At 40.9% G+C, this 25,157-nt stretch overlaps 1 protein-coding gene across 4 annotated transcripts in view; it reads right to left on the bottom strand.

Moving 5' to 3' along the window:
* Window positions 1-25,157, bottom strand: part of SCHIP1 (schwannomin interacting protein 1) — a 768,598-nt gene that overhangs the window by 194,122 nt on the left and 549,319 nt on the right. The window contains exon 1 of one of the 4 annotated variants that reach the window (XM_074298087.1): window positions 10,745-10,882. The exons of 1 other annotated variant lie outside the window; for it this stretch is intronic. In XM_074298087.1, coding sequence (XP_074154188.1) covers window positions 10,745-10,816 — 72 coding nt within the window. In that variant the 5' untranslated portion in view covers window positions 10,817-10,882. Of the gene's footprint in view, window positions 1-10,404; window positions 10,592-10,744; window positions 10,883-25,157 lie in introns of those variants that run through there. 2 more of the 4 variants (XM_074298088.1, XM_074298089.1) reach the window with 2 other exon arrangements.

Below are 25,157 nucleotides of genomic sequence, written 5' to 3'. Positions count from 1 at the left end.
ATATGCATGGGTAATTTTTTACAACATTATCCCTTGCACTTACTTCTATTCAGATTTTTTCCCTTCCTCCCCCAAACCCCTCCCCCAGATGGCAAGCAGTCTTATATATGTTAAATATATTACAGTATAATTTAGATACAATATATGTGTGTAGAACCGAATTTTTTGTTGCACAGGAAGAATTGGATTCAGAAGGTAAAAATAACAGTTTACATTCATTTCCCATTGTTCCTTTTCTGGATGTAGCTGGTTCTTTCCATCATTAATCAATTGGAATTGGATTAGCTCTTCTCTATGTTGAAGAAATCCACTTCCATCAGCATACATCCTCGTACAGTATCATTGTTGAAGTGTATAATGATCTTCTGGTTCTGCTCGTTTCACTCAGCATCAGTTGATGTAAGTCTCTCCAAGCCTCTCTATATTTCTCCTGTTGGTCATTTCTTATAGAACAATAATATTCCATAACATTCATATACCATAGTTTACCCAACCATTCTCCAATTGATGGACATCCATTCATCTTCCAGCTTCTAGCCACTATGAAAAGGGCTGCCACAAACATTTTGGCACATACAGGACCCTTTCCCTTCTCTAGTAGTTCCTTGGGGTATAAGCCCAGTAGTAGTATGGCTGGGTCAAAGGGTATGCACATTTTGATAACTTTTTGGGCATAATTCCAGATTGCTCTCCAGAATGGTTGGATTCTTTCACAACTCCACCAACAATGCATCAGTGTCCCAGTTTTCCCACAGCCCCTCCAACATTCATCGTTATTTGTTCCTGTCATCTTAGCCAATCTGACAGGTGTGTAATGATACCTCAGAGTTGTCTTAATTTGCATTTCTCTGATCAATAGTGATTTGGAACACTCTTTCATATGAGTGGAAATAGTTTTAATTTCATCATCTGAAAATTGTCTGTTCATATCCTTTGACCATTTATCAATTGGAGAATGGCTTGATTTCTTATAGATTAAAGTCAATTCTCTGTATATTTTGGAGATGAGGCCTTTATCAGAACCTTTAACTATAAAAATTTTTTCCCAATTTGTTACTTCCCTTCTAATCTTGTTTGCATTAGTTTTGTTTGTGCAGAAACTTTTTAATTTGGTGTAATCAAAATGTTCTATTTTGTGATCAATAATGGTCTCTAGTTCTCCCTTGGACACAAACTCCTTCCTCCTCCACAAGTCTGAGAGGTAAACCATCCCATGTTCCTCCAATTTATTTATGATTTCGTTCTTTATGCCTAAATCTTGGACCCATTTTGATCTTATCTTAGTATGTGGTGTTAAATGTGGGTCCATGCCTAGTTTCTGCCATACTAATTTCCAGTTTTCCCAGCAGTTTTTGTCAAATAATGAATTCTTATCCCAAAATTTGGGATCTTTGGGTTTGTCAAAGATTAGATTGCTATTTTTATTCACTATCTTGTCCTGTGAACCTAACCTATGCCACTGATCAACTAGTCTATTTCTTAGCCAATACCAAATGGTTTTGGTGACTGTTGCTTTATAATATAGCTTTAAATCAGGTACACTTAGACCACCTTCCTCTGACTTTTTTTTCATTAGTTCCCTTGCAATTCTCGACCTTTTATTCTTCCATATGAATTTTGTTGTTATTTTTTCTAGGTCATTAAAATAGTTTCTTGGGAGTCTGATTGGTATAGCACTAAATAAATAGATTAGTTTGGGGAGTATTGTCATCTTTATTATATTCGCTCGGCCTATCCAAGAACATTGAATGTCTTTCCAATTATTTAAATCTGACTTTATTTTTGTGGCAAGTGTTTTGTAATTTTGCTCATATAATTCCTGACTCTCCTTTGGTAGATATATTCCCAAATATTTGATACTATCGACTGTTATTTTGAATGGAATTTCTCTTTGTATCTCTTGCTGTTGGATTGTGTTGGTAATGTATAAAAATCCTGAGGATTTATGTGGATTTATTTTGTATCCTGCGACTTTGCTAAAATTCTGAATTATTTCTAATAGCTTTTTAGCAGAGTCTTTGGGGTTCTCTAAGTATACCATCATGTCATCTGCGAAAAGTGACAATTTGATTTCTTCATTTCCTACTCTAATTCCTTGGATCTCTTTCTCGGCTCTTATTGCCAAGGCTAGAGTTTCTAGTACTATATTGAATAGTAATGGTGATAGTGGGCAACCTTGTTTCACTCCTGATCTAACAGGGAAAGGTTCTAGTTTATCACCATTACATATGATGTTTACTGAAGGTTTTAAATATATGCTCCTTATTATTTTAAGGAATAGTCCATTTATTCCTATACTCTCAAGCGTTTTTAGTAGGAATGGATGTTGGATTTTATCAAATGCCTTTTCTGCATCTATTGAGATGATCATATGGTTTTTATTAATTTGATTATTAATATGGTCAATTATACTAATAGTTTTCCTAATATTAAACCAGCCCTGCATTCCTGGTATAAATCCCACTTGGTCATAGTGTATTATTCTGGGGATGATTTTCTGAAGTCTATTTGCTAATATCTTATTTAAGATTTTAGCATCAATATTCATTAAGGAAATTGGTCTATAGTTTTCTTTCTCAGTTTTCGATCTACCTGGTTTAAGTATCAGTACCATGTCTGTGTCATAGAAGGAATTTGGTAGGACTCCTTCAATCCCTATTTTTTCAAATAGTTTACATAGCATTGGAGTTAGTTGTTCTTTAAATGTTTGGTAGAATTCACCTGTAAATCCATCTGGTCCTGGGGACTTTTTCTTAGGAAGTTGGTTAATAGCTTGGTCTATTTCTTTTTCTGAGATGGGACTATTTAGACTACTTACTTCTTCCTCTGTTAATCTGGGCAAGCTATATTTTTGAAGGTATTCTTCCATTTCATTTAAGTTATCAAATTTATCGGCATAAAGTTGAGCAAAGTAGCTCCTAACTATTGTTCTAATTTCCTCTTCATTAGTGGTGAGTTCACCCTTTTCATTTTCAAGACTATCAATTTGCTTTTTCTCTTTCCTTTTTTTAATCAGGTTTACTAAGGGTTTGTCTATTTTGTTGGTTTTTTCATAAAACCAACTCTTAGTTTTATTAATTAATTCAATAGTTTTTTTACTTTCAATTTTATTAATCTCACCTTTTATTTTTTGAATTTCAAGTTTTATGTTTGTCTGGGGGTTTTTAATTTGTTCCTTTTCTAGCAATTTTAGTTGTAAACCCAATTCGTTGGCCCTCTCTTTCTCTATTTTATGCAAGTAGGCCTGTAGAGATATAAAACTTCCCCTAATTACTGCTTTGGCTGTATCCCACACATTTTGGTATGATGTCTCATTATTGTCATTTTCTTGGGTGAAGTTATTAATTATGTCTATGATTTGCTGTTTTACCCAATCATTCTTTAGTATAAGATTATTTAGTTTCCAATTATTTTTTGGTCTATTTTCCCCTGGCTTTTTATTAAATGTTATTTTGATTGCATTATGGTCTGAAAAGGATGCATTTACTATTTCTGCCTTACTGCATTTGATTTTGAGGTTTTTATGCCCTAGTATATGATCAATTTTTGTATAGGTTCCATGAACTGCTGAGAAGAAAGTATATTCCTTTCTGTCTCCATTTAGCTTTCGCCAAAGATCTATCATATCAAACTTTTCTAGTATTCTATTTACCTCTTTGACTTCTTTCTTATTTATTTTGTGGTTTGATTTATCTAATTCTGACAGTGCAAGGTTGAGATCTCCCGCTATTATAGTTTTGCTATCTATTTCCTCTTGCAGCTCTCTTAATTTCTCTTTTAAGAATTTAGATGCTGCACCACTTGGTGCATACATGTTTAATATTGATACGGCTTCACTATTGATGCTTCCCTTTAGCAGGATATAATGCCCTTCCTTATCTCTTTTAATTAGATCAATTTTTGTTTTTGCTTGATCTGAGATGAGGATGGCTACTCCTGCTTTTTTGGTTTTGCCTGAAGCATAATAGATTCTGCTCCACCCTTTTACTTTTAGTTTGAATGTCTCATCCTGTTTCAGGTGTGTTTCCTGTAAACAACATATAGTAGGATTCTGACTTTTAATCCAGTCTGCTAACTGCTTCCTCTTTATGAGGCAGTTTGCCCCATTCACATTTATGGTTAGAAGGACTAATTCTATATTGCTTGCCATCCTATTAACCCCTGCTTATGCTTTTCCCCTTTCCTTCCCTTTTACCCTCCTATCCAGTATTAAACTGGTAAACACCACTTGCTTTTCACAGCCCTCCCTTTTTAGGATCCCTCCCCCACCTTAAAGATCCTCCCCTTATTTTATCCCTTTTCCTCGAAATTACTGTATTCCCTTCCCCTTAGCTTACTCCTTCCCTTTCACTTTTCAATGAAGTGGAAGAAGTTTCACCATAAATCGAATATGTCTATTGATACACGCTATGTTCATCTCCCTCCTTTCTTTCTCTCAGATATAATAGGTTACCTTTGCCTCTTCATGAGATATAGTACCACCCCTTTATACTTTTTTATGATATAATCTCCTTTCCACCTCTAGTTTCTAAGACAAATTGTACATATGTTCTTTACATATTTTTTTGACAGAAGTATAGTTCTCAAGATTTCTTTTTACCTTTTTTAGAAGTCTCTTGAGTTCTGTATTTGAAGATCAAACCTTTTATGTAGGTCTGGTTTTTTCATCAAAAATAGATGGAATTCATTTATTTCGTTAAATGTCCATCTTCTTCCCTGGAAAATGATGCTCATTCTTGCTGGGTAAGTCACTCTTGGCTGCATACCAAGTTCCTTAGCCTTTCGGAATATCATGTTCCAGGCCCTGCGTTCTTTTAATGTGGACGCTGCTAGATCCTGTGTTATCCTTATTGTGGATCCTCCATATCTGAATTGTTTTTTTCTAGCAGCTTCCAATATCTTTTCCTTTGTCTGATGGTTCTTGAACTTGGCCACTATATTTCTTGGCGTTTTGATTTTAGGGTCCCTTTCAGTAGGTGATCGATGAATTTTCTCAATGTCTATTTTACCCTCTGTTTCCAAAACGTCTGGGCAGTTCTCTTTGATAATTTCCTCGAAAATGGTGACCAAGCTCTTTTTTTCCTCCCATTTTTCAGGGAGTCCGATTATTCTCAAATTGTCTCTCCTGGATCTGTTTTCCAGGTCTGTTGTCTTTCTGGTAAGGTACTTGACAGTCATTTCAATTGTCTCATTTCTCTGGTTTTGCTTGACTCCCTCTTGGTTTCTCCTTGAGTCATTCATTTCTACTTGTTCCAGTCTAATTTTCAATGATGTATTTTCTTCACTCACTTTTTTTATATCTCTTTGTAATTGTCCAATTGAGTTTTTATCTTCTATGGAATTTTTTTCCATTGTATTTTTTAGAGAGCTGATTTCTTTTTCCAGCTCTCTAATCCTGTTTTCCTTGGAGTTGTTTACCTTTTCCAGCTCACTAATCTTGTTTCTCAATGATTTGATTTCTTTATCCACTCTGTCTTTGAATGCATGGGATGACTTCTCCAGGCTCTCTTGCCAAGCTTCCCTTTCCTTTTCCCATTTCTCTTCCAGCTCTCTTGTGAGAGCCTTTTTGATTTCCTCTATGAGGTTCTTTTGTATTGAGGAGCAGCTTATATCCCTCCCAGGGGATACATCTGGGGACATTCTGTTCCTAGTCTCTTCAGCATTTGAAGTCTGCTCCCTCTCCACACAGAAGCTGTCAATGGTTAGAGCCCTTTTGAATTTTTTGTTCATTTTGTCAGAGTAGGAATCAAAGAAAACAAACTGACAAGAGAAACAATTGGTCTGTTTTGCGGGGGATAGGGCTGGATGGTATTAATGGGCTTCCTCTACAGACTGGGGGTAGGGCAGCAGAGAGCCACTAACAGAACAGCAATGACTGTACTGAATCTGCGCTCTGAGGCTCCGAGAACGCACCGAGTCAGTCCAGGTGGGGGTTGGGGGTGGCCGGGCTCTGAGAGACGCTGGCTTTCTGGGGTTTTAATCTTCACCTCCAGTGTTTACACCCTCTCCACCGCTCCTGGCTTGCTGCCAAGACGGAGCATCCACACTGGGGCAAAAGCCCTTTCACAAAAACGACAGAGATCACACCCCTCCCCCTCCGGTCTGAGCTGTGTGAGCTGCCTGTCTTGCTCTGGCTGTCTGCCCTCAGTCTGCGCCCAGTCTGATTGACCCTCCCCCGAGCAAACACAGACCTTTTCTGGCGACTTTCAAGGATGTCTTCTCTTGGTGATAATTTGTGGATTTCTTTCTGGGTCAAGCATTAAGTCAGAGGCTTGTCATGAAGTAAGTTCTGAGAGAAAGCGAGGAGCTCAAGCAGCTGTCTGCCTCCACGCCGCCATCTTGGCCGGAAGTCCCAAAGATCCAGAATAAATATCTTTCCCAAAGTCAGAACTGAGGACTTGAATTTTCAGCTCTAAATCCAACTGGACACAGAACAGAAGGGCTGCTAGAATGGGGAGCCATGCCCTCCCTCATTAGCCAAGAGGCTAAGGCTAGGACAGAGAGAAGGCATTATTATCCTCATTTTACAGATAAGAATACTGAGCCTCAGACAGAATAAATATCCTTCCCAAAGTCAGAACTGAGGACTTGAATTTTCAGCTCTAAATCCAACTGGACACAGAACAGATGGGCTGCTAGAATGGGGCGCCATGCCCTTGCTCATTAGCCAAGCCACCCTCTTGAAAGTGGGGATAATACCTCTTGGGGCTCGATTTCACCTGGTTGTCTGGGAGATTCAAACAGAATAATGTATGTAAAGTACTTTGCAAATCTTTAAAGTGTTAATTATTACTTTCCTTGCTAATACATGGTTGGTGTCTTCCTCTATGCTGGATCTCAACGGTCTCCCATCAAGTGTCAAGTGTATTATGAAATATTTTTATGTCAAAGGAAACTGTCTGACTGTTCTCCCTTTCTACCAAGCACAGAAGGAGAAGAAAGAAGTATTGTGGGGTCACAAGGGATGTGAGCTAGATTTAAGCACTCCCTAACAAAAAAAGAGACTCAGAGGTCACCGGAAAGCGGTACCTACGGGAGCTGTAGAAATGGTTTTTTAAAAACCAGGTGGGTTTTTCTCAGTCAACAACATGTTTGACCTCAGTGGCTGACTTTTTGTGCATCTTTGATTCTATAAATATGTTCTTGCCATATTCCAGATTTATCAAATTACTGAATTATTACTTTGCCAAGACAATATGATCATAGTATCCTATGATGAACGGAGGAGGGATAGATTATCATCTCCATTTCAAAGACACAGAGACTGAGTCACAATGTAAATTAGGCGTTTAAAATAATAAATCTCCAGCTGAGCATTTCTCCTTCAATCTGTGTAACTTAAGGCAGCACACAATTGGTTCTCTTTTTTAAAAATCCGTTTGATTTTGCTTATGAAAGAAGCTGGGTTATCCTTTTTTGGAGAGTGACTAGGATGTGGCTGGGCTTTGGACTTTGGATTCTAATTCTGAAATTCTGACACTTTTCCTGGGTGAGCTCAGATAAACTGTTTAATGTCTTTGGGCCTAGCATGTTTTACTGTATAAACAGAAGATCGGCTGGCTCTGATCCCAGCTTCCCAGCTCCAAATCCAGAATCCCATCAGCTTATATTCAAGCCAGCTTTCTGGATTGTATCTGATGCTGAATGTAGGAGAGAAGGCAGAGCTGGAGGCGTCCCTCTCTCCTGCATTAGGAAAGCAGAAGGGACTGTTCTGCTAAGGACTTGAGTTATTCTGAATTTATGAGGCCTGTTGGAGGCCTCTGTGACTCATAGGGTCAAGAGCACACCTTTCTGTTGAGTTCATGAATAATGGGCTTTCTTACCACTTACCCAGAAAAGGAAGAGGGGGAAAGAGACCTTCATGTAGAAGGTACCTGAAAATGAAATAAGAAAATCCTGTCTCTCTTTCGAAAGTTCCTAGGGTAGATGGAGAACCTGTTAGTTAATAATCAAAAGAATTCTTCAGTGACTGCTCAGATGAATAAATATTTTAAAAAGCCATGGAGTATGTAAAGAATTTTAATCTAGCCTGGGTGTTCACTCCCCTCAACAACAACTGCTGAGAAACCACTGGCCTCTGAATGATTCATGGGCCTAAATACAAGGAAGACTGACAGGGAGGAGCCCACCTTAGACTTGTAAAATGGGATCCTTCTTCTTTTATCTCCTGGGTTGGCTTTTCCTCCAGGGTGAATGGGGGCCCTGGTGAATGCTGAGGGGCACAGGTCCCCCCTCCACTTCCTCCACTCACCCCAGGGCTCAGTAAGGGTTTTACTAGGAGTACCCGGCAAGCAGTTAACATTTATAGGACATTTTTAAGGTTTTCAAAGTGCTCTACACATATTATCTCACTGTATCTTCCCGATAACCCTACAAGGTGGGTGCCATTATTATCGCTATTTTATAGAGAAGGAAATAGAGGCTGAAAAAGTTTGATGTGATTGATTCAGGGATGGAAGGGAGCTGGAAGGCTGTCAGTTCCAGCGCCTTTATAGATAAGGTTTATAGATGAGGTTTAAAGAGCAACAGGCCTAAAGTCAAGAAGTCCCAAGTTCAAATCTGGCCTCAGATGTCACACTGGCTGTGTGACCCTGGGCACGTTAATCTCGTTTTCCCTTTTGGAAAATGAGCTGGAGAAGGAAGTAACCAACCACTCCAGGAACTCTGCCAAGCAAACCCCAAATGGTGTTCTCGAGACTGAACAATACAGACAGTAGGAGTCAGAGCATGATTTGAATCCAGTTCTTTCTGTTGCCAACTTGGACACTTACATCACTTTCTCCTTGGACTGTTTAGGCTTTATCTGGGCTTACATACACAAGCCCACAGAATCCTGTCTATGCATGATATTAGCTAATAAGCACAGCTGATCAATAGCCACATCTAATAATAGCTATTGAGCAAGCTGACTAATAGCTAATAATAGCTATCTATATCTAATAATAATTAATAAATGCAGCTGATTAATAGCCACAAGTAATCCATAGCTGATGAATACAACTGATCATAGCTAATAATGGTTAATAAGCACAGCTGATCAGTACTCATATCTAATAGCTAATGAATATAGCTGAGCAATAGCTAATAATACTGTCTATGCATGATGATAGCTAATAAGCACAGCTGATCAATAGCCACATCTAATAATAGCTGCTGAGCAAGCTGACTAATAGCTAATAATAGCTATCTGTATCTAATAATAATTAATAAATGCAGCTGATCAATAGCCACAGGCAATCATAGCTAATGAATATAACTGATCAATAGCTAATAATGGTTAATAAGCACAGCTGAGCAATAATCACATCTAATAGCTAATGAATACATCTGAGCAATAGCTGATTATACTGTCTATACATGATGAGAGCTAATAAACACAGCTGATCAATAGCCACATCTAATAATAGCTATTATTAGATATTAGTCATCTTGCTCAATAGCTATCTGTATCTAATAATAATTAATAAATGCAGCTGATCAATAGCCACAGGTAATCATAGCTGATGAATATAACTGATCAATAGCTAATAATAGTTAATAAGCACAGCTGAGCAATAGCTAATAATAACTACTTATAAGTAATAATCCCCAGTAAGTGCAGCTGTTCAACAGCTAATAATCGCTAATAAGCACAGCTGACCAATGAGCACATCTAATAGCTAATGAATACAGCCGATCGATAGCTAATAAAGACTATTTAGACGTCACAGTTGGTAAGCACGGCTGATGGCGAGCTCCCATCAGGCTTTTTCAGGTTTGGAAAGTGCTTTCCGTAGACGACCTCCTGTGACCCTCCCCAGCACCCCGGGAGGGGCGGAGGCTGCGATTCTCGCCGTTTAGCCGGGCGCGTGCACTCACAGCTGGAGGCTGCGGAGGTCACGCTGGGACCCGTGGCTTTCCCACCCCAAGGCCAGCCCTGCTTCATCCCCCCGGTTTCCTTTCCGGATGACGCCTGGTCGGTGCAGCCTTAAAAGTTGGATGGCCCGACCGGGTGGCTGCCACGCGGACGGAGGGCTTCCCAGCCCCGGCTCGGGCCGCCGCTCCCTGCCCGGGGTTCAGAACTCGGGCGCCGGGCGGTGAATCGCAGCGTTCCGGCCCCCGCCCCCACGTTCCCGCGCCCCCAGCGCTCTCTGACCGCGGCTCGCAGCGTTTGGAGCCCGAAGGGGCCTGGGGGCCACCCGCGCCGCACCCAGTCGCCCCTCGCCCCGAACGCGGCCCCGGCCCTGCCCCGTTCCCCATCCACACCCCGGAGCTCGAGCCGGTGCCTGCGCCTCTCAGTCCCAGAATGCCCACGGGGCTGTGAAGACTCGCACCAGCTTCCTCCCCGTGCCCGGGCCTGATCGGCGCTGAGCCCAAAGCTCCGTGGGGGGCGGGGGAGGCTGTAACTTAGCCCGCTCCACTTACCCCCTGCCCCGGCTCAGATTACCAGCCTCCTCTGGGCACATGTCCTTACATGCATCCTCCGGGCCCGGCCGCGGCTGCCAATGCCCGACGCTAGTCCACATGCCCGTCCCGGTGCCAGTCCCGGCGCCTTCGGTAACCTTGGTGGGCCGTCCTACCCTGGAAGTTAGCGCGGCCAGCGGCAGCCGCGTGTCCGCCCCCGCCATCCCCGGCGGCGGGGCTTCTGCCCTGACGCGCAAACTTCGGCCAACTCCAGCCCCGGCCCCCTCCCCCAACACCGTGCCCTGCCCGCCGGCCCCGGCCTCCGGGAGGGCGCGTTCCCAGCCAAGGTCCGGGAGCTCACCTGCAAAGCGGCCAGGATCGCGCCGGGAGGCTGAGGCTGCTGCAAAACTTCCAGGGATGTCTGCAGCCCCATCTCCCGGCCTTAAAGGGACAGGGCCCTTTTCGCCATATAAGGAGAGAAGCTGCTTCTTGACGGAGCTGCCAGGGAACCTGGGAGGCCGGGGGGCTCACTACCTGATGTTGGAACGCACCAGTTGAAGCCTGGAGGTGGAGAATGTGAGTCATCTGTGTAGACTGGGGGCTTGGAAGGGGGTTGACAAGGGGAGGACCCTGGGGCCCGAGGGCTAACCTGGGCATCATCTCCTCCAACTTATTTTATAGATGAGGAAAAGAGGATCAGCGGCAAAGGCCTTTTCTAGGTCAAAAAGTTAAGATCAGGAGCCGTTAGATGGCACCAATCCTGAAGTCAGGAGTACTTGAGTTCAGACACTTGACACTTACTAGCTGGGTGACTCTGGGCAAGTCACCTAAGCCCACTGCCTAGCCAAAAACAAAACAAAACAAAAAGATAATATCGTAGATTATAACTTTGGGAATCTAACTTAGATTTATTAATTTAGAATATAACTCTTTCTCTCTCCCTCCTCCTCCTTTTTCTTCTCTCTCTCTGTGTCTCTGTCTCTGTGTGTGTCTCTCTCTCTGTCTCTGTCTGTCTCTGTCTGTCTGTCTCTCTCCCCCTATTTTCCCCCTCTCTCTTCTTCCCCCTTCTCCCCTCTCCTTTTCTGTCTTCCCTTTTGTCTATATCTTTCTCTCTCTCTCTTCCACCATCTCTTGGTCTCTCTGTCTCCCCATCTTCCCCCACCTTTTTTCTTCTCCCCCTCCCTCTCTCTCTCCCTTTCCCTTCCTCTTTCCTTCCCTCCTTTCCCCCCTTCTTTCTTCTGTCTCCCTTTCTTTCTGTTTCTGTCTGTCTCTCTCCCCCATTCTTTCTCTATGTCTTTCTCTCCCCCATTCTTTCTCTCTGTCTCTCTCTCTCCTCTTCCCCTCCCATTCTACTGACAGTTAAAGTTTGACAGCTTCATTTACTTCAATCAGGCAGGGATTAAAACCTGAATGTGTTTAAACAAAAATTCTGCTGATCTTTCCCTATAAAGCTGACCTATTGAAAGGGGGCAGATGAGAAGCCAATTATATGTTACTTTTTTTAAGAAGTGAAGAGGTTTTGCTGAAGCTCCCCAAAGTGGAGCACTCATGTTCCTGGCCAGGCTCTCCCTCTCGCCCCTCACCCACTCACTTGCTGAACTATTTGAGTAGATCTCAGTGATTTAGAGCTCAGAGTGAGCACAACTCCCTATTTTTCTAGGGGAGGAATCCAGCAATTTGCCCAAATTGTTACTCGGGCAGTAAACAATAGTTTTGGAATTCTCCCTCAAATCCTCTGACTTCAGATTCTCTCCACAGAACAACCCAGTCTCCTTGACCCCTTCCTACTGAGCCTTCCAACTTTGAATGCTCCCTTCTTGATTTTCCCTCAATGCTCATCCTGGCTGGTTATTAAACAGCTTTTGATGTTCAATTCTAGTTAGTTCACACCTCTATTGCATATATCATGGTTCTGTAGAAAAAGCCTTGGTGGTTGAGTCAGGAGACCTGGTGGGAAATAGCAGCGTCATCTTGGGCAAGTCCCTCACCTTCTCTGAGAACCAATGACCTCACATGTGAATCAAAGAGGCTTTAAAGCACATCAGCTCTGGGAATATAAAGAAAGACAAAACCAGTATTATGTAGAACTCGACTTTGTGTGTGTGTGTGTGTGTGTGTCCTAGATTCCTCCGGCAATGTGGAGAACCCTTCTCAGAACAATGTTTTTAGTATTAAAATAAAGCATATTAAGTTACCAAGAAAATCAAAATAGTCACACAAATTACAAAAAACAACAACCACAAGATCACTAGAGCCCAGGGGAAAAGAGCCCCAGACAGGGAAGCTGGAAGGAAGAATGGGTTCCATTTTGGTCCCTCTGGTATCTCTTGTAAGATTCCTTCCAGCTAAAATCTCTAGTCTTATTCCCTAATGTTTTTCTTTAATTATTCCAAGCCCACAGATCTTAATCCTGTAAATGGGAAGGTACAAAGCTCTAGGAAGGAAATGGACACTTCCGAATCCTTCCCCCTGCCCCAACCCAGTTCTGTTCATCCAGGAAGCATGGGACAAACCCCCACTGATGGAAGGAAGGGAGGAATGCTTGGGGGAATTTGTGCTTCATCACCTTTTCTCCATCCTCTGACATTCCTTTCCTCACAAGCAATTTTCCTCCCAGCACAGTGGCCAAAGAATGCCTTTAAAAGTTAATCATTGGCCCTTCAGCTTAGACATTGGCATCTCACATTGCACCCCTCCCCCCCCAGTTGACTCCCTCCCAGCACCCACTATATTTTGCTCTGCTAAGTGGGCTATGAATTTCAATCTTCTAATAGAAAACAACAATTTATCTAAATATTTTGTGAGACTTTACTTAAGTCCCCTAACTTTCCTGAACCTCAATTTCCCCATCTGTAAAATAATAATCCTGGAGGAAATCACTTTTGGAGTCTTTTCTCATTCTAATTCATGTGCCCTTATGCTTTTGTTCATTTGTCTACCTCTGTGATGGTGTCTGTGCAAAGAATTCCCTTCACTTATGGTTTATAATGTTGAAGATTTGCCACGGTTACTCAGATGACTAGTAGAATTTAAACCCAAATCCTTCTGGCATTAAAGTTGATTCTATATTCACTGGACTTGGATGGCTCTGTAGATGTTATCTCAATGCTAGCAGTAACCCTGAGAGGAAGAGGATTTAATCCCAGTTTTCAGTTTTTCCTTTTCACTGACTCCTTATCTATCTGCAAACATTCCCAGCTCCCCTAGAGTCCCAACAAAGCCTTCTCCTGATTATCCCCCCCCCCAATCTGGCTACCAGCAAACTTCTTTCTCCCTTTCATTGCTAGTTTTCTTGAAAATGATGTCTCCTTCTTCAAGCCCATCATCACTTAGCCCCTTTGCAAAATTCTCAGCTCCTTCCAGTACTCTATGATCCAGGGACATTGGTCTCTTTGCTGCATCTCACACAGGATTCTGCACATCTTCATGGGCTTACCCTCTGCCTGGAACTCTAGTCCTCCTTATCTCCACATTCTGTCTACTGAAGCTTCCTTCAAGCCTCAATTCAATCTACCTTCTGCAAGAAGTCCTTGCCAATTCCCTCTCAATGCTAGTGCCTTCTCCCTGAAGTTTTCTCTTATTTATCCTATATATTTGTACATAGTTCTGTGAATATTGTTTATCCCATCAGATCATGAGCTCTTCAAAAAGATAGGGTCCGTTTTTGCCTTTCTTTGTATCCCCCAGAGCTTAGCACAGTGCTTAATGCACAGTAAATGCTTAATAAATGCTTACTGCCTTGCCTTAACTCTACCTACATTTTCCTCTCAATCTTTTACAATTCAACTCTTACCTCTATTGTTCTAATGAAACTCTTCTGTCCAAAGTTATCAGTGACTTAATAGCTCAGAGCTTCATTCCAGGCTTCTGATTTCTTGGTACCATTGGACAGAGACAACCATTCCTTCCCTCTGTATCATATCTGCTATTTTGGTTTAGAAACTCCATACTGTTCCTGTCTCTCCAACTGCTTCTTCTCTGTATACTTTGATGGTTTCAATGTCTTAAAAATTAGAAGTAAGGATCTGTCCTTTATCCTGTTCTCTCTTTATATTCTCTTCTATGGCAGGCTCATTTACTCTCCAAGCTCCATTATCACATTTATATAGATAACTCCCAAACTCTCATCTTCAGGCCTTTTTACCTCCCCAGGCTCTCAGAGTCCAACTATTTTCCAAAGCATTTCTATTTGCCTGAGAATAAAGATAGAGCTGAGGCCCTATTCCAATAAATAGTGAAGCTGTGCCATTATTCAGATTCATATTGCTTACTTCCACTGGGTTGGAATCAATTACCTACTTATATTACTTACCTCATACTCAGCTTAAGAAAGCCCTATATAAACATGAGCTGTTATGATTACATTTCTCAAGTTTGGATGTTTATATGCTGAGGTGTCCTATATGGCAACAGTTTCATATTAAAAATGATACGAAGTCCAGAGTGGGAGAAGGGCTAGGGATCTGGTTCTTTTTGAGTACATGGGAAGTTATAGGGAACAAAGACTAAAGAAAACTCCACTGGCCAAGCCTTCATTACGTTCTGCCTTAGTTTCTCCCTCTTGCACGAACCTGAAACTAAAATGTTTCTCCATGGGAGAGCGGAGGAAAAGGAAGGTAATTCAGTCATAAGGTGAACCCCCTGCAGAGCTGATAATGGAATCTGAGCCCCTTCAAGATTAGGCGAATATAGGATAACACTTCCCAGTTCTCAAGGTTTTAGAAGAGAGCTTTTGTTAAACCCAGCTGGGGCTACTGTCAGAAGTCGCCTATCTCCCACAGTCCTATCCAGAGTTCCCAGGGATTCAATAGAACATGGCAGCAAAGCAAATAGATGGAAGAGGTAGATTATTTGTACCAAGAACAAGGAGAATGAGAGGGAGACATAGGCAGAGAGAGGTGGGGGGAAGGAGAGAAGGAAAGAGAAGGAGAGGGAGAGAGAGACAGAGGCAGAGAGACATACACAGAGAGGAGAGACAGATAGATACACAGAGACAAAGAGAGAGAAGTAGAGAGAGAGAGACTTAGGCAGAGAGAGATTTACAGAGAGAGGGAGAGACAGACAGACACAGACAAAAAGACAGAGAGAGAGAGATAGAGAGAGGGGGAATCAGAGAGAGAGACACAGAGGGTCAGAGAGAGACAGAGACAAAGAGTTGCATTGAGGAAGGATCTCTGTCCTCTTAGGTCATTCCTTCATTATATGTAAACTGGAAAGGACCTCAGAGATCATTATCTTTAACTCAAACATTTAGAAATAAAGAAATGAAAGCCTGAGAAATAAGTGAACTTGTCCAAGGTCACATAACCAGAAAGAGCAAAGCTGAGATTGGAATTCAGCTACTGCTGGTTCCCATCCAGCCCCAAGCTGCATACAAGTTTTTCCTGACATCAAACCTCAGTCTCCACCTTTGCGACCTCTACCCACTGCTCCTATTTCTGTGTGTTGGGGTAGAGATTCGCCACCTGGGCTCCCCGAACTGTTTCTTTTTCTTTTTAAAACATTTTAGTAACTATATTTCAGTATAATTAGATTTCTTTGTATTCCCATGTATATTTTTATGCTCTCTTTTGAGGAGTCCACAGCTCAAAGGAAGGCTAAGAACTCAGGTTCTGGGGCCAAGAAGAATTTGCTTGCATTCCTCTTCCAATGCAATATGGGAAACTTCCACTCTTCTCCATTTCTGTTTTTCCCAGTCTGGAATTAGGGAGACCTGCATGCAAATCCTGCCTCAGACACTAGCTGTGTGAACATGGGCCAAGTCTCTTAATCACTGATCTGTAAGATGGGGATAATATTTATCTCCTAGGGTTGTTGGGAAGGTCAAATGAGATGATATTTATAATGTACTTAGCACAGTGCATGGCACATAGTAGGTGCTTAATGAAATTTTTTCCCCTTCCTTTAGCAGTGTGACTCAATGATAATAACTGCCATTCATATAGCCCTTTCAAGTTTTCAAAATGTTTTATGGACATTATATCATTTGAGTTGAAGGACCCCTTTATGGGAGAGGGGCTGTAGGACTTTTTACACTGATTTTATAGATAAGGAAGAGGGGAGATGGCTTGCTTGTGAAGCTAGTCAACATCAGACATATAATTTGGATCCAGGTCTTCCTGACAGCAAGTCCCCTTTGTCTATTGGTTACATCACACTGTTGACTTCAAGTTAGGATGGATTGGCTGCCCTCATTCTGTGCTGGAAACTTGGTGTGCATTCAACAGATGCTTGTTTATTGCTAGATTGATGAGAAGAGTTGGCGATAAACGGCTGGATTCTGCTGTGCACCCCGCAGCTGACTGACAAATTACAAAGTGCTGGTGGTGGGGGGACTCCAAGCCTCAGCGACTCTAGCTACTATTCTAGTGAGGAGGGCAAAAAACGTTTTTGACATTATTTGCAGGATCTCTGGGGCAGCATGAACATGCTGGCAAGGTTTCCAGTGGACCCCTGCCTTTCTTTGGCAATTTCTCTTTCATAAAAGTTCCTTCACCAGCAAACTTTGACCCTGATTCTTAGTAGGTTAGTTGTTGCTGGATCCAGATGAAGATTTACTGAATAAAATCCCGAATGTAACAAGCTTTCCCCATCCCCTTAGATTGTGAGGTTTATTTTTTGCCTTTTTTTGTATCCCTAGTGCTTAGCACACTGCCTGGAGCATGGCAGGTACTTGATAAATGTTTATCGATGGATAAGAAAAATAATTACAATGCTAGGTATTATTGTTATTGTTGTTAATATCATAATTATCCCCATTGGGGTTCTCAAAGGCTATGTCAGTAGATGACAAACTCTAGAAGAATCTTTTCTAAACTAGAATATTAGCTCTGTGATGAGCTCGGAGGATTAATCTTACTGAGCACAGAGGCTTAGTATAAGAACATTGGCCAATCAGTGATAAATGTGGGCTATGGAGGAAGTGGAATAAAGATAAATCTAGTTGACATTTGTATAGCACTTTGTAGATTCCAAAGTATCATCTGTACATTCTCCCATTGATTACCTGTAAGGTAAGTTTTCAGATATTCTATCCATTTTATAGAGTGAAAAAACTGAATCTCAAGGAAATAAAAACGACTCTAGTTGAAGGGAGCCAAGACAGCAACCAGCACCCTTCATTGAAGGGTGTTCATTTATTCAGATGCAAAATAAAATTAAATTAGAATGCCAACTTCCCACTAAAATGGAGCTCCATGGTGGTAGACACATGGTCTTGGCTTTTGGTGATGTCACAAGGGCCCTGTCATGGACAGTGTGTGTGTGTGTGTGTGTGTGTGTGTGTGTGTGTGTGTGTGTGTGTGTGTGAGCTAAATTTAGAGAAGACTCATCAACTGGATCTTGGCAATACTTTTATCCCCTTCCCTAAATCAATAATTTTTTGTGGGGGGAAAGGAAGAGGTCCATCGCACATGGTAGAGAGAATAGTGTTCAATGGAAGAGCACTGACTCTGTAGCCAGAGGATCTGGATCCAAATCCTGCCTCAGATACTTAGAATCCATCTGACTTTAGAGAAGTGATTTATTATCTCTGGGTCCCAGTTTCCTTATCTGAAAATGAGAAGGTTGACTTAGGTGGCCTTTACTGTCCCTTTCAGCTTTCTATCCACAATCTCAAAGAGGTTTAGTAAGGCTTTGCAGCATCCTTAGCTACTGTGGAGGAGGAAATCCTCATAAAATGAATGAATGAACGAAAAAGTATTTATTGAGCACTTACTCTGGGCAAAACACTAGACTAAGTAATTATCAGGATATGGCGGTTCAAGAAGCACACCTTCTAATAAAGGGGTACAGGAAGCTTCCTTGAATCACTGAAGAGCACTCTCAGGCAGCCAGTCCCTGCCATATTGTGAGCCCTCTGTGTAAACTTGCCTTCATTTAACCTAATTTCAAAGCTCCCTTCTTTGCTTTGCTCTAAGGAGGAGTGCTCGCCAGCTGGGAAGGCCCCTGTTGTGTGGAGAGCTGCTGGAGAACACTCTGGCACATCTAAGATGTGGAACTCGCTGTCAAGAACTCAGTTTTCTTTTTTTTTTTTTTTTTTTTTTTTTTTTAATTTTTTATTTTATTTTATAATTATAACATTTTTTGACAGTACATATGCATGGGTAATTTTTTACAACATTATCCCTTGCACTTACTTCTATTCAGATTTTTTCCCTTCCTCCCCCAACCCCCTCCCCCAGATGGCAAGCAGTCTTATATATGTTAAATATATTACAGTATATTCTAGATACAATATATGTGTGTAGAACCGAATTTTTTGTTGCACAGGAAGAATTGGATTCAGAAGGTAAAAATAACAGTTTACATTCATTTCCCAGTGTTCCTTTTCTGGATGTAGCTGGTTCTGTCCATCATTAATCAATTGGAATTGGATTAGCTCTTCTCTATGTTGAAGAAATCCACTTCCATCAGCATACATCCTCGTACAGTATCATTGTTGAAGTGTACAGTGATCTTCTGGTTCTGCTCGTTTCACTCAGCATCAGCTGATGTAAGTCTCTCCAAGCCTCTCTGTATTTCTCCTGTTGGTCATTTCTTACAGAACAATAATATTCCATAACATTCATATACCATAGTTTACCCAACCATTCTCCAATTGATGGACATCCATTCATCTTCCAGCTTCTAGCCACTATGAAAAGGGCTGCCACAAACATTTTGGCACATACAGGACCCTTTCCCTTCTCTAGTAGTTCCTTGGGGTATAAGCCCAGTAGTAGTATGGCTGGGTCAAAGGGTATGCACATTTTGATAACTTTTTGGGCATAATTCCAGATTGCTCTCCAGAATGGTTGGATTCTTTCACAACTCCACCAACAATGCATCAGTGTCCCAGTTTTCCCACAGCCCCTCCAACATTCATCGTTATTTGTTCCTGTCATCTTAGCCAATCTGACAGGTGTGTAATGATACCTCAGAGTTGTCTTAATTTGCATTTCTCTGATCAATAGTGATTTGGAACACTCTTTCATATGAGTGGAAATAGTTTTAATTTCATCATCTGAAAATTGTCTGTTCATATCCTTTGACCATTTATCAATTGGAGAATGGCTTGATTTCTTATAAATTAAAGTCAATTCTCTGTATATTTTGGAGATGAGGCCTTTATCAGAACCTTTAACTGTAAAAATTTTTTCCCAATTTGTTACTTCCCTTCTAATCTTGTTTGCATTAGTTTTGTTTGTGCAGAAACTTTTTAATTTGGTGTAATCAAAATGTTCTATTTTGTGATCAATAATGGTCTCTAGTTCTCCCTTGGACACAAACTCCTTCCTCCTCCACAAGTCTGAGAGGTAAACCATCCCATGTTCCTCCAATTTATTTATGATTTCGAAGAACTCAGTTTTCTAATGGAGTGCGCTGAGTCACTGACTTGGCCCGTAAGCTATTTCAGAAGGGGTAGAGGGCAGTATCTTTTTTTAGTGGGGAGAGCCAAGACTCTCACAAGCTCATTTCCATCTTTGGGCAATCAAAACGACAGTCTTTCTTAAATCCCCCAGGAAATTTTACGTGGAAGCTGGAATAATATTCAGCCTGGCTGGCTCATAAACAAGTCATACGTGAAGACATGACTCCAGGAAGGTCTTTGATTACAGTCCTTAAGGGGAACCATAATCATGGGAGGCAGAGGTATTCAGTAATTAATTTGAGGGTGAAGATGGCCAAAGAACTTAACCTTTTGTAGTCTGCAAATCTCTATCACAAGACTGTTTGGAGTGTTTGAGGCAGGTGATTGCATCCCTGATCCTACAAATTGCTAGAGAAAGGCAACCAGTGAATGGATGGACTGGATCCCAGCCTTCTCTCTCTATGGTCAGGGATAGCTGAGGAAAGAGTTCATTTTCCTGGAATTGGGGGGGCATTCCAGATTGGCTGATGCCAGAGAAAATTTAGTCATTCATTGATTGGCACCTGAGGTAACTGCAATTTTCGAACACGAGAATAGTCGGCTGTCTGGGTCAGAGCATCTGCTGGTTAGAACAAAGGTCAAAATAAATTGCATAGTGGAAGAAAGGCTATATGAGGCGAAAATATTTGTGTTACAGAAGTTATGATACACATTGATTAAACATTTCAGTAACTCTAAAATATGGAAAAAGGATAAAGTAAAAAAATGACTCTAGAATCGTTTTTTAAAGGGATCATTAATTGATAAGAAAACAGTCGCCATAAAAAGGACTTAGAAAAAAATCTCAAAACCATTCCACGGAGAAATGTGTGACCTTGTGGAGGAACACAGATACTGTTTATTTGTAAAACACTTCAGAGGAGGAGAAGGAAAAGTGTGAATGGTGGCTATACTACTATCTCTGTGATTTCTCAGAGCCTCAGTTTCTTCAAGTATGAATGAGGGGCATTCTGGGGTCTTCTAAATGATGAGTAATAATATTTATAATGCTTTAATATATGTGAAGTATTTTAAAAAATATTATCCCATTTGATCCTCACAAAAACCCTGGGAGGTAAATGCTATTATTGTCTTTATTGTACATCTGAGGAAACTGAGGAAGATAAAAATAAAGTAGCTTGTTATAGTTAGTAAATATCCAAGGGAGAATTTTAACTCAGGTCTTCTTAATATCAAATTTTAAGGCAACAAGATGTACTTTCTCAGGTCCCCAACTGTTCCTTTTTGCAAAAGCTCATCTTTTAAATGCTAGTCTTCTCCTAGTAATGTCTTATGATTTGGGGACAAAGAATTTGGGGACAAAAATCTAAATCACAAATGTTTAAATGGCGATGCAAGGATACACTGGGATTAAGAGGCATATAAACAGGTGTTATCAGGTTATTAGTTATGATTTCTTATGAAAAACTGAATTATCAAGGGTTCCAGGAAAGGGACTAGTCACAGACTGGAAGCAATCTAAGGATGATTCAGGTGTATCACTAGTAAATTTATTGGGTGGATCCTTTATGGGGGGGTTCTTGGAAAAACTTGGATAAAAATCACAGAGAATGAGAAAGCATAGAAGGTTTGTGAGCTGCTATAGAAGAAGGAATGACAACTTTGATGAAATCATGCACTATAGAGCCACCAGAGTACCAAAAGATCATGGTGAGCTCATATTATCCATTTGCTTTTCAAGTGTAACAGTAGCATTAACAGTCCTACTCTAACACTAGAGATATTGTTATTCTGTCTTTAAGGAACAATGGAATCTCAAATAGTAACAGATTTCCCTTTTGAGCCATGAATCATATTCTGTTTTTTATCCTGAAATCTGGAAGAGGAATGCCCTTGCTGGGATAAGCTACTTGAAAATGATCTTCATTACCTTTGATTGGATGGTAGGAGAAGAGATGGATGGCTTGTAAATTTTATCAAATGAGATAATTTTTGAGCAGTGATTTTTTCAACTAAAATCCCTAGAAAGGAAGGGTTTTTATAAGTACCATAGGGATGGTAAACTAATGGCCTAAGCTGACAGAGTCAAAGGATCTGGATTCCTGCTAGTTTTATAATCTTGGACTACAAACCCAACCCACCAACCTTCAGTTTTGTCATCTGGAAAGAAGGGATCGTAACACCTGCTCCCTTCTGCCTGTCCTACAGGGTCGGTACAAGGATCAAAGGAACTATTTATTACCTGTTTCCTTTGAATGAATTTTATTATTACAAACAGACACAACTGAGAGGCATTCACGGGTTGAGTTTGAGCAATGAAGCCTTGGAGTTGAAGTCCGATACCCAACTAGCTTTGTGATCTCAGTCAGGTCATCTAACCTCTCTTGACCTCAGTTTCCTCATCTATTTATCTCTGCCTCATAGATTATTGTGAGACTCACATGAGAGTATACATAGAAAATGTTTTGCAAATGTTGAAATGTATATGTCTGTTACTATTAAGAAATGATTATTGTAATACACAACTCTAAAATACAGAGAGGAGCATTTTAACTGAGGCTGCTTCCTCACTAGCAATTCCCTACCATTTAAAAATGATAGGTCCAGTCACTTTCCCCCTTTCCAAATTTTTCCTCCTGAGGCAATTGAGGTTAAGTGACTGTCCCAAGTATTAAGTGTCTGAGACCAGATTTGAACTCAGGTCCTCCTGACTTCAGGGCTGGTGCTCTAACTCCTGTGCCTCCCAGCTGCCTCCTTCTAATTTTTTACAATTTGTATTTTTTACATATCTTCTTCAATAGGACATTTAAACTCCTCTCTTGATGAGGTTATTTTGCTTTTGTCTTTGTAACCCCAGCACCTAGCACCTGCCTTGTGCATTGTAGGTGCTGATAAGTACTTGTTGATCACTTCCTACTATATTATTCTTACAGCTTAATTGGAAATTGAGTCTTGCAATTCTCTGCCCTTCACTTTCCTCATCTATAAAATGACTCACAAGTCAATGATCTCCAAGGTCTTTTCCAGCTCTGAGTCATGCAATCCTAAGATTTTATGATTCAACTGGGGCAGATGTCCTGGGTGCACAATAGACACTTGTCTACTGTATACAATGGCATTCAGAATCATCTTTTTGTTCTCAGTTCTTCAGAAACTTTTATGTATGGTTTAGCTTTTATCTGAATGTGATAAGTATCATTTTTCTCCTTTTGCATCCACAATGCTAACAGATTCATATTTCATTGCCTCTTCAAAGGAGAAATTCAATATTCTAAGAGTAGTGGTGAGTGTGCGTGTGCGTGTGTGCGTGTGTGTGTGTGTGTGTGTGTGAGAGAGAGAGAGAGAGAGAGAGAAAGAGAGAGAGAGAGAGAGAGAGAGAGAGAGAGAGAGAGAGAGAGAGAGAGAGAGAGTGAGAGAGTGTGTGTTTAAACATGCCATCCAAGCAGGGAACAATTAAAAATCTCGAAATTTTATCAGAATTCTTTCTAAATTTCAATCCTTGTTGAAAATCAACCTTTCCCTATTTAATTAAAAATTATTAATTGATGTTGATAGTGCTTTATCATGAATGCTCTGATTTGAACCCTGTGAGGAAGGTACTATAACTATCACTCCTGCAGTACAGATGGACCAACTGAGATTGGAGGTCAAGGTCACATATTCAATAATTGTCCTGTTGTGGGAGCCAACATGATTGTGGAAAGTGAAACCATATTCTTGAGTGGCAGTGGCCAAAAGGAGAAAGCCCACATTCATGTCCTTGTAAGCCATCGAGGGCCATTCTTTAGAGTCAGATTGATGTTCATTTTTCCATTCTCTTCTTACTGAATGGGCTGTTTTAGAATATATGAGGTAATATGGTGGGATGGAAATAAAACAGGACTCAAGATTGCAAGTTCTGGCTTTGAGTTCCAGCTGTGCCTCTGTGTGCCTTTGATTAAATCATTGAATTTCTGTGAGCCTCAGTTTCCCCATCTGTAAATGGAGGTCTTGTACTAGATCAGTCAAAAGGTGTTTACTGATCTTACGTTCTAGGGATACAAAGAAAGGTAAAAACATAAAATCAGTTTCTGGCTTCAAGGAGATTACATTCTAATGGGAGGATATAGAAATAGATCCATACAAAAGACATGATCTCCAAGCACCAAATGACATGTTCCTATGTGAAAAGTTTTGGATAAGTAAAGGGGAAGTGAAGATGTTCTTAGGCAGTTTTCCTTGTGGAAAGGTATGAGTTCACCACAGCCTATCCCAATGGAATGAAGGAGGTCCAGACCTCTCCACTGGATTTGTCAGTCAGTCAAAGGTGAAAATTAGGGACAAACATCCCTTAATTAATTTGGGAAAAGTGAAGTACTTTAATCATTGAATGCATTGGTTGAAAGAATGAGACCCATCTTTGTGTCTGTATATTAAAGTATTTCAGCCAGATATTTTGAAGAATCATTCTCATGGTGGTCAAGAAAATTCCCCTTTGTTTCTGAGTGGGGGATGGGGTGAAGATTGAGTGCTCTTTGTCTCTCTGTCTCTGTCTCTAACTCTCTCAATCTGTCTCTGTGTCTCTGTGTTTCTTTGTTTCTGTCTCTGTCTCTAACTCTCTCAATCTCTCTCTGTTTCTGTCTCTCTGTCTCAATCTTTCTCTGTCTCTGTTATCTCTGTTTCTGTTTGTTTCTCTTTCTCTTTCACTCCACCTCTACATGATCAGAGACTGCAATTATGAACTTTGAAATGTTTGGACATCTTACTGGTGTCACTGGCAGCGACCCTGGGACAGAAGGAGATGATGGCAGCCTTTTCACTGGTTACTGAGGTATACAATGAAGAAAAGCTAGATATCAAGGGAAGACCTCTTCCAGACTCCATAAGGACTGACTTTCAGAACCCCAAAGAGAGCTACATTGAAGGGGAGCTTCATGGGGGAAAAAGAGCTTTCAGTCATCAGAAATCCCGAGTTACCCTTTGACTGCATTTGCTGTCTAGGTGTGAGCCCACTCTCTCCAGGACCCCTGAATCTGAGGGTGTGTCCCTTTTGGAGGGAATGTTTCCTACCAATTATTCTAACTATATTATATTCTTACAATATTAGTATATGCCTGTTTCCAATGCTAATTAACTCTGGCTGGCTAATCAGTGCGGAGCACATGGGATGGGAGCTTGTGATCAACAATATGAGAAAAATTCTCAGTGCCCCAAAGGCCCCCTCTAGAAGCCTGAATAGAGAAGTAGTCAGCTGTGTTCTAGAGACCCAACCTGCCATTGCTCTGGGGGATTGGGGCAGTAAACCCAGAGGAACTGTATTTTCTCATTTTATTGTGTTTCAGTTCTCTGGGCTTCAGTTTCTTTGTAAAAGACTATTTCCTTTTATGGTATCTTTCAGATTTAAAATTCTTTGATATTCTAGTAGACAACCCGTTACCTCATT

Source organism: Sminthopsis crassicaudata, chromosome 3 (assembly GCF_048593235.1).
Source record: "Sminthopsis crassicaudata isolate SCR6 chromosome 3, ASM4859323v1, whole genome shotgun sequence".
Lineage (NCBI taxonomy): Eukaryota > Metazoa > Chordata > Mammalia > Dasyuromorphia > Dasyuridae > Sminthopsis > Sminthopsis crassicaudata.
This window is presented reverse-complemented; position numbering and strand designations above follow the sequence as displayed.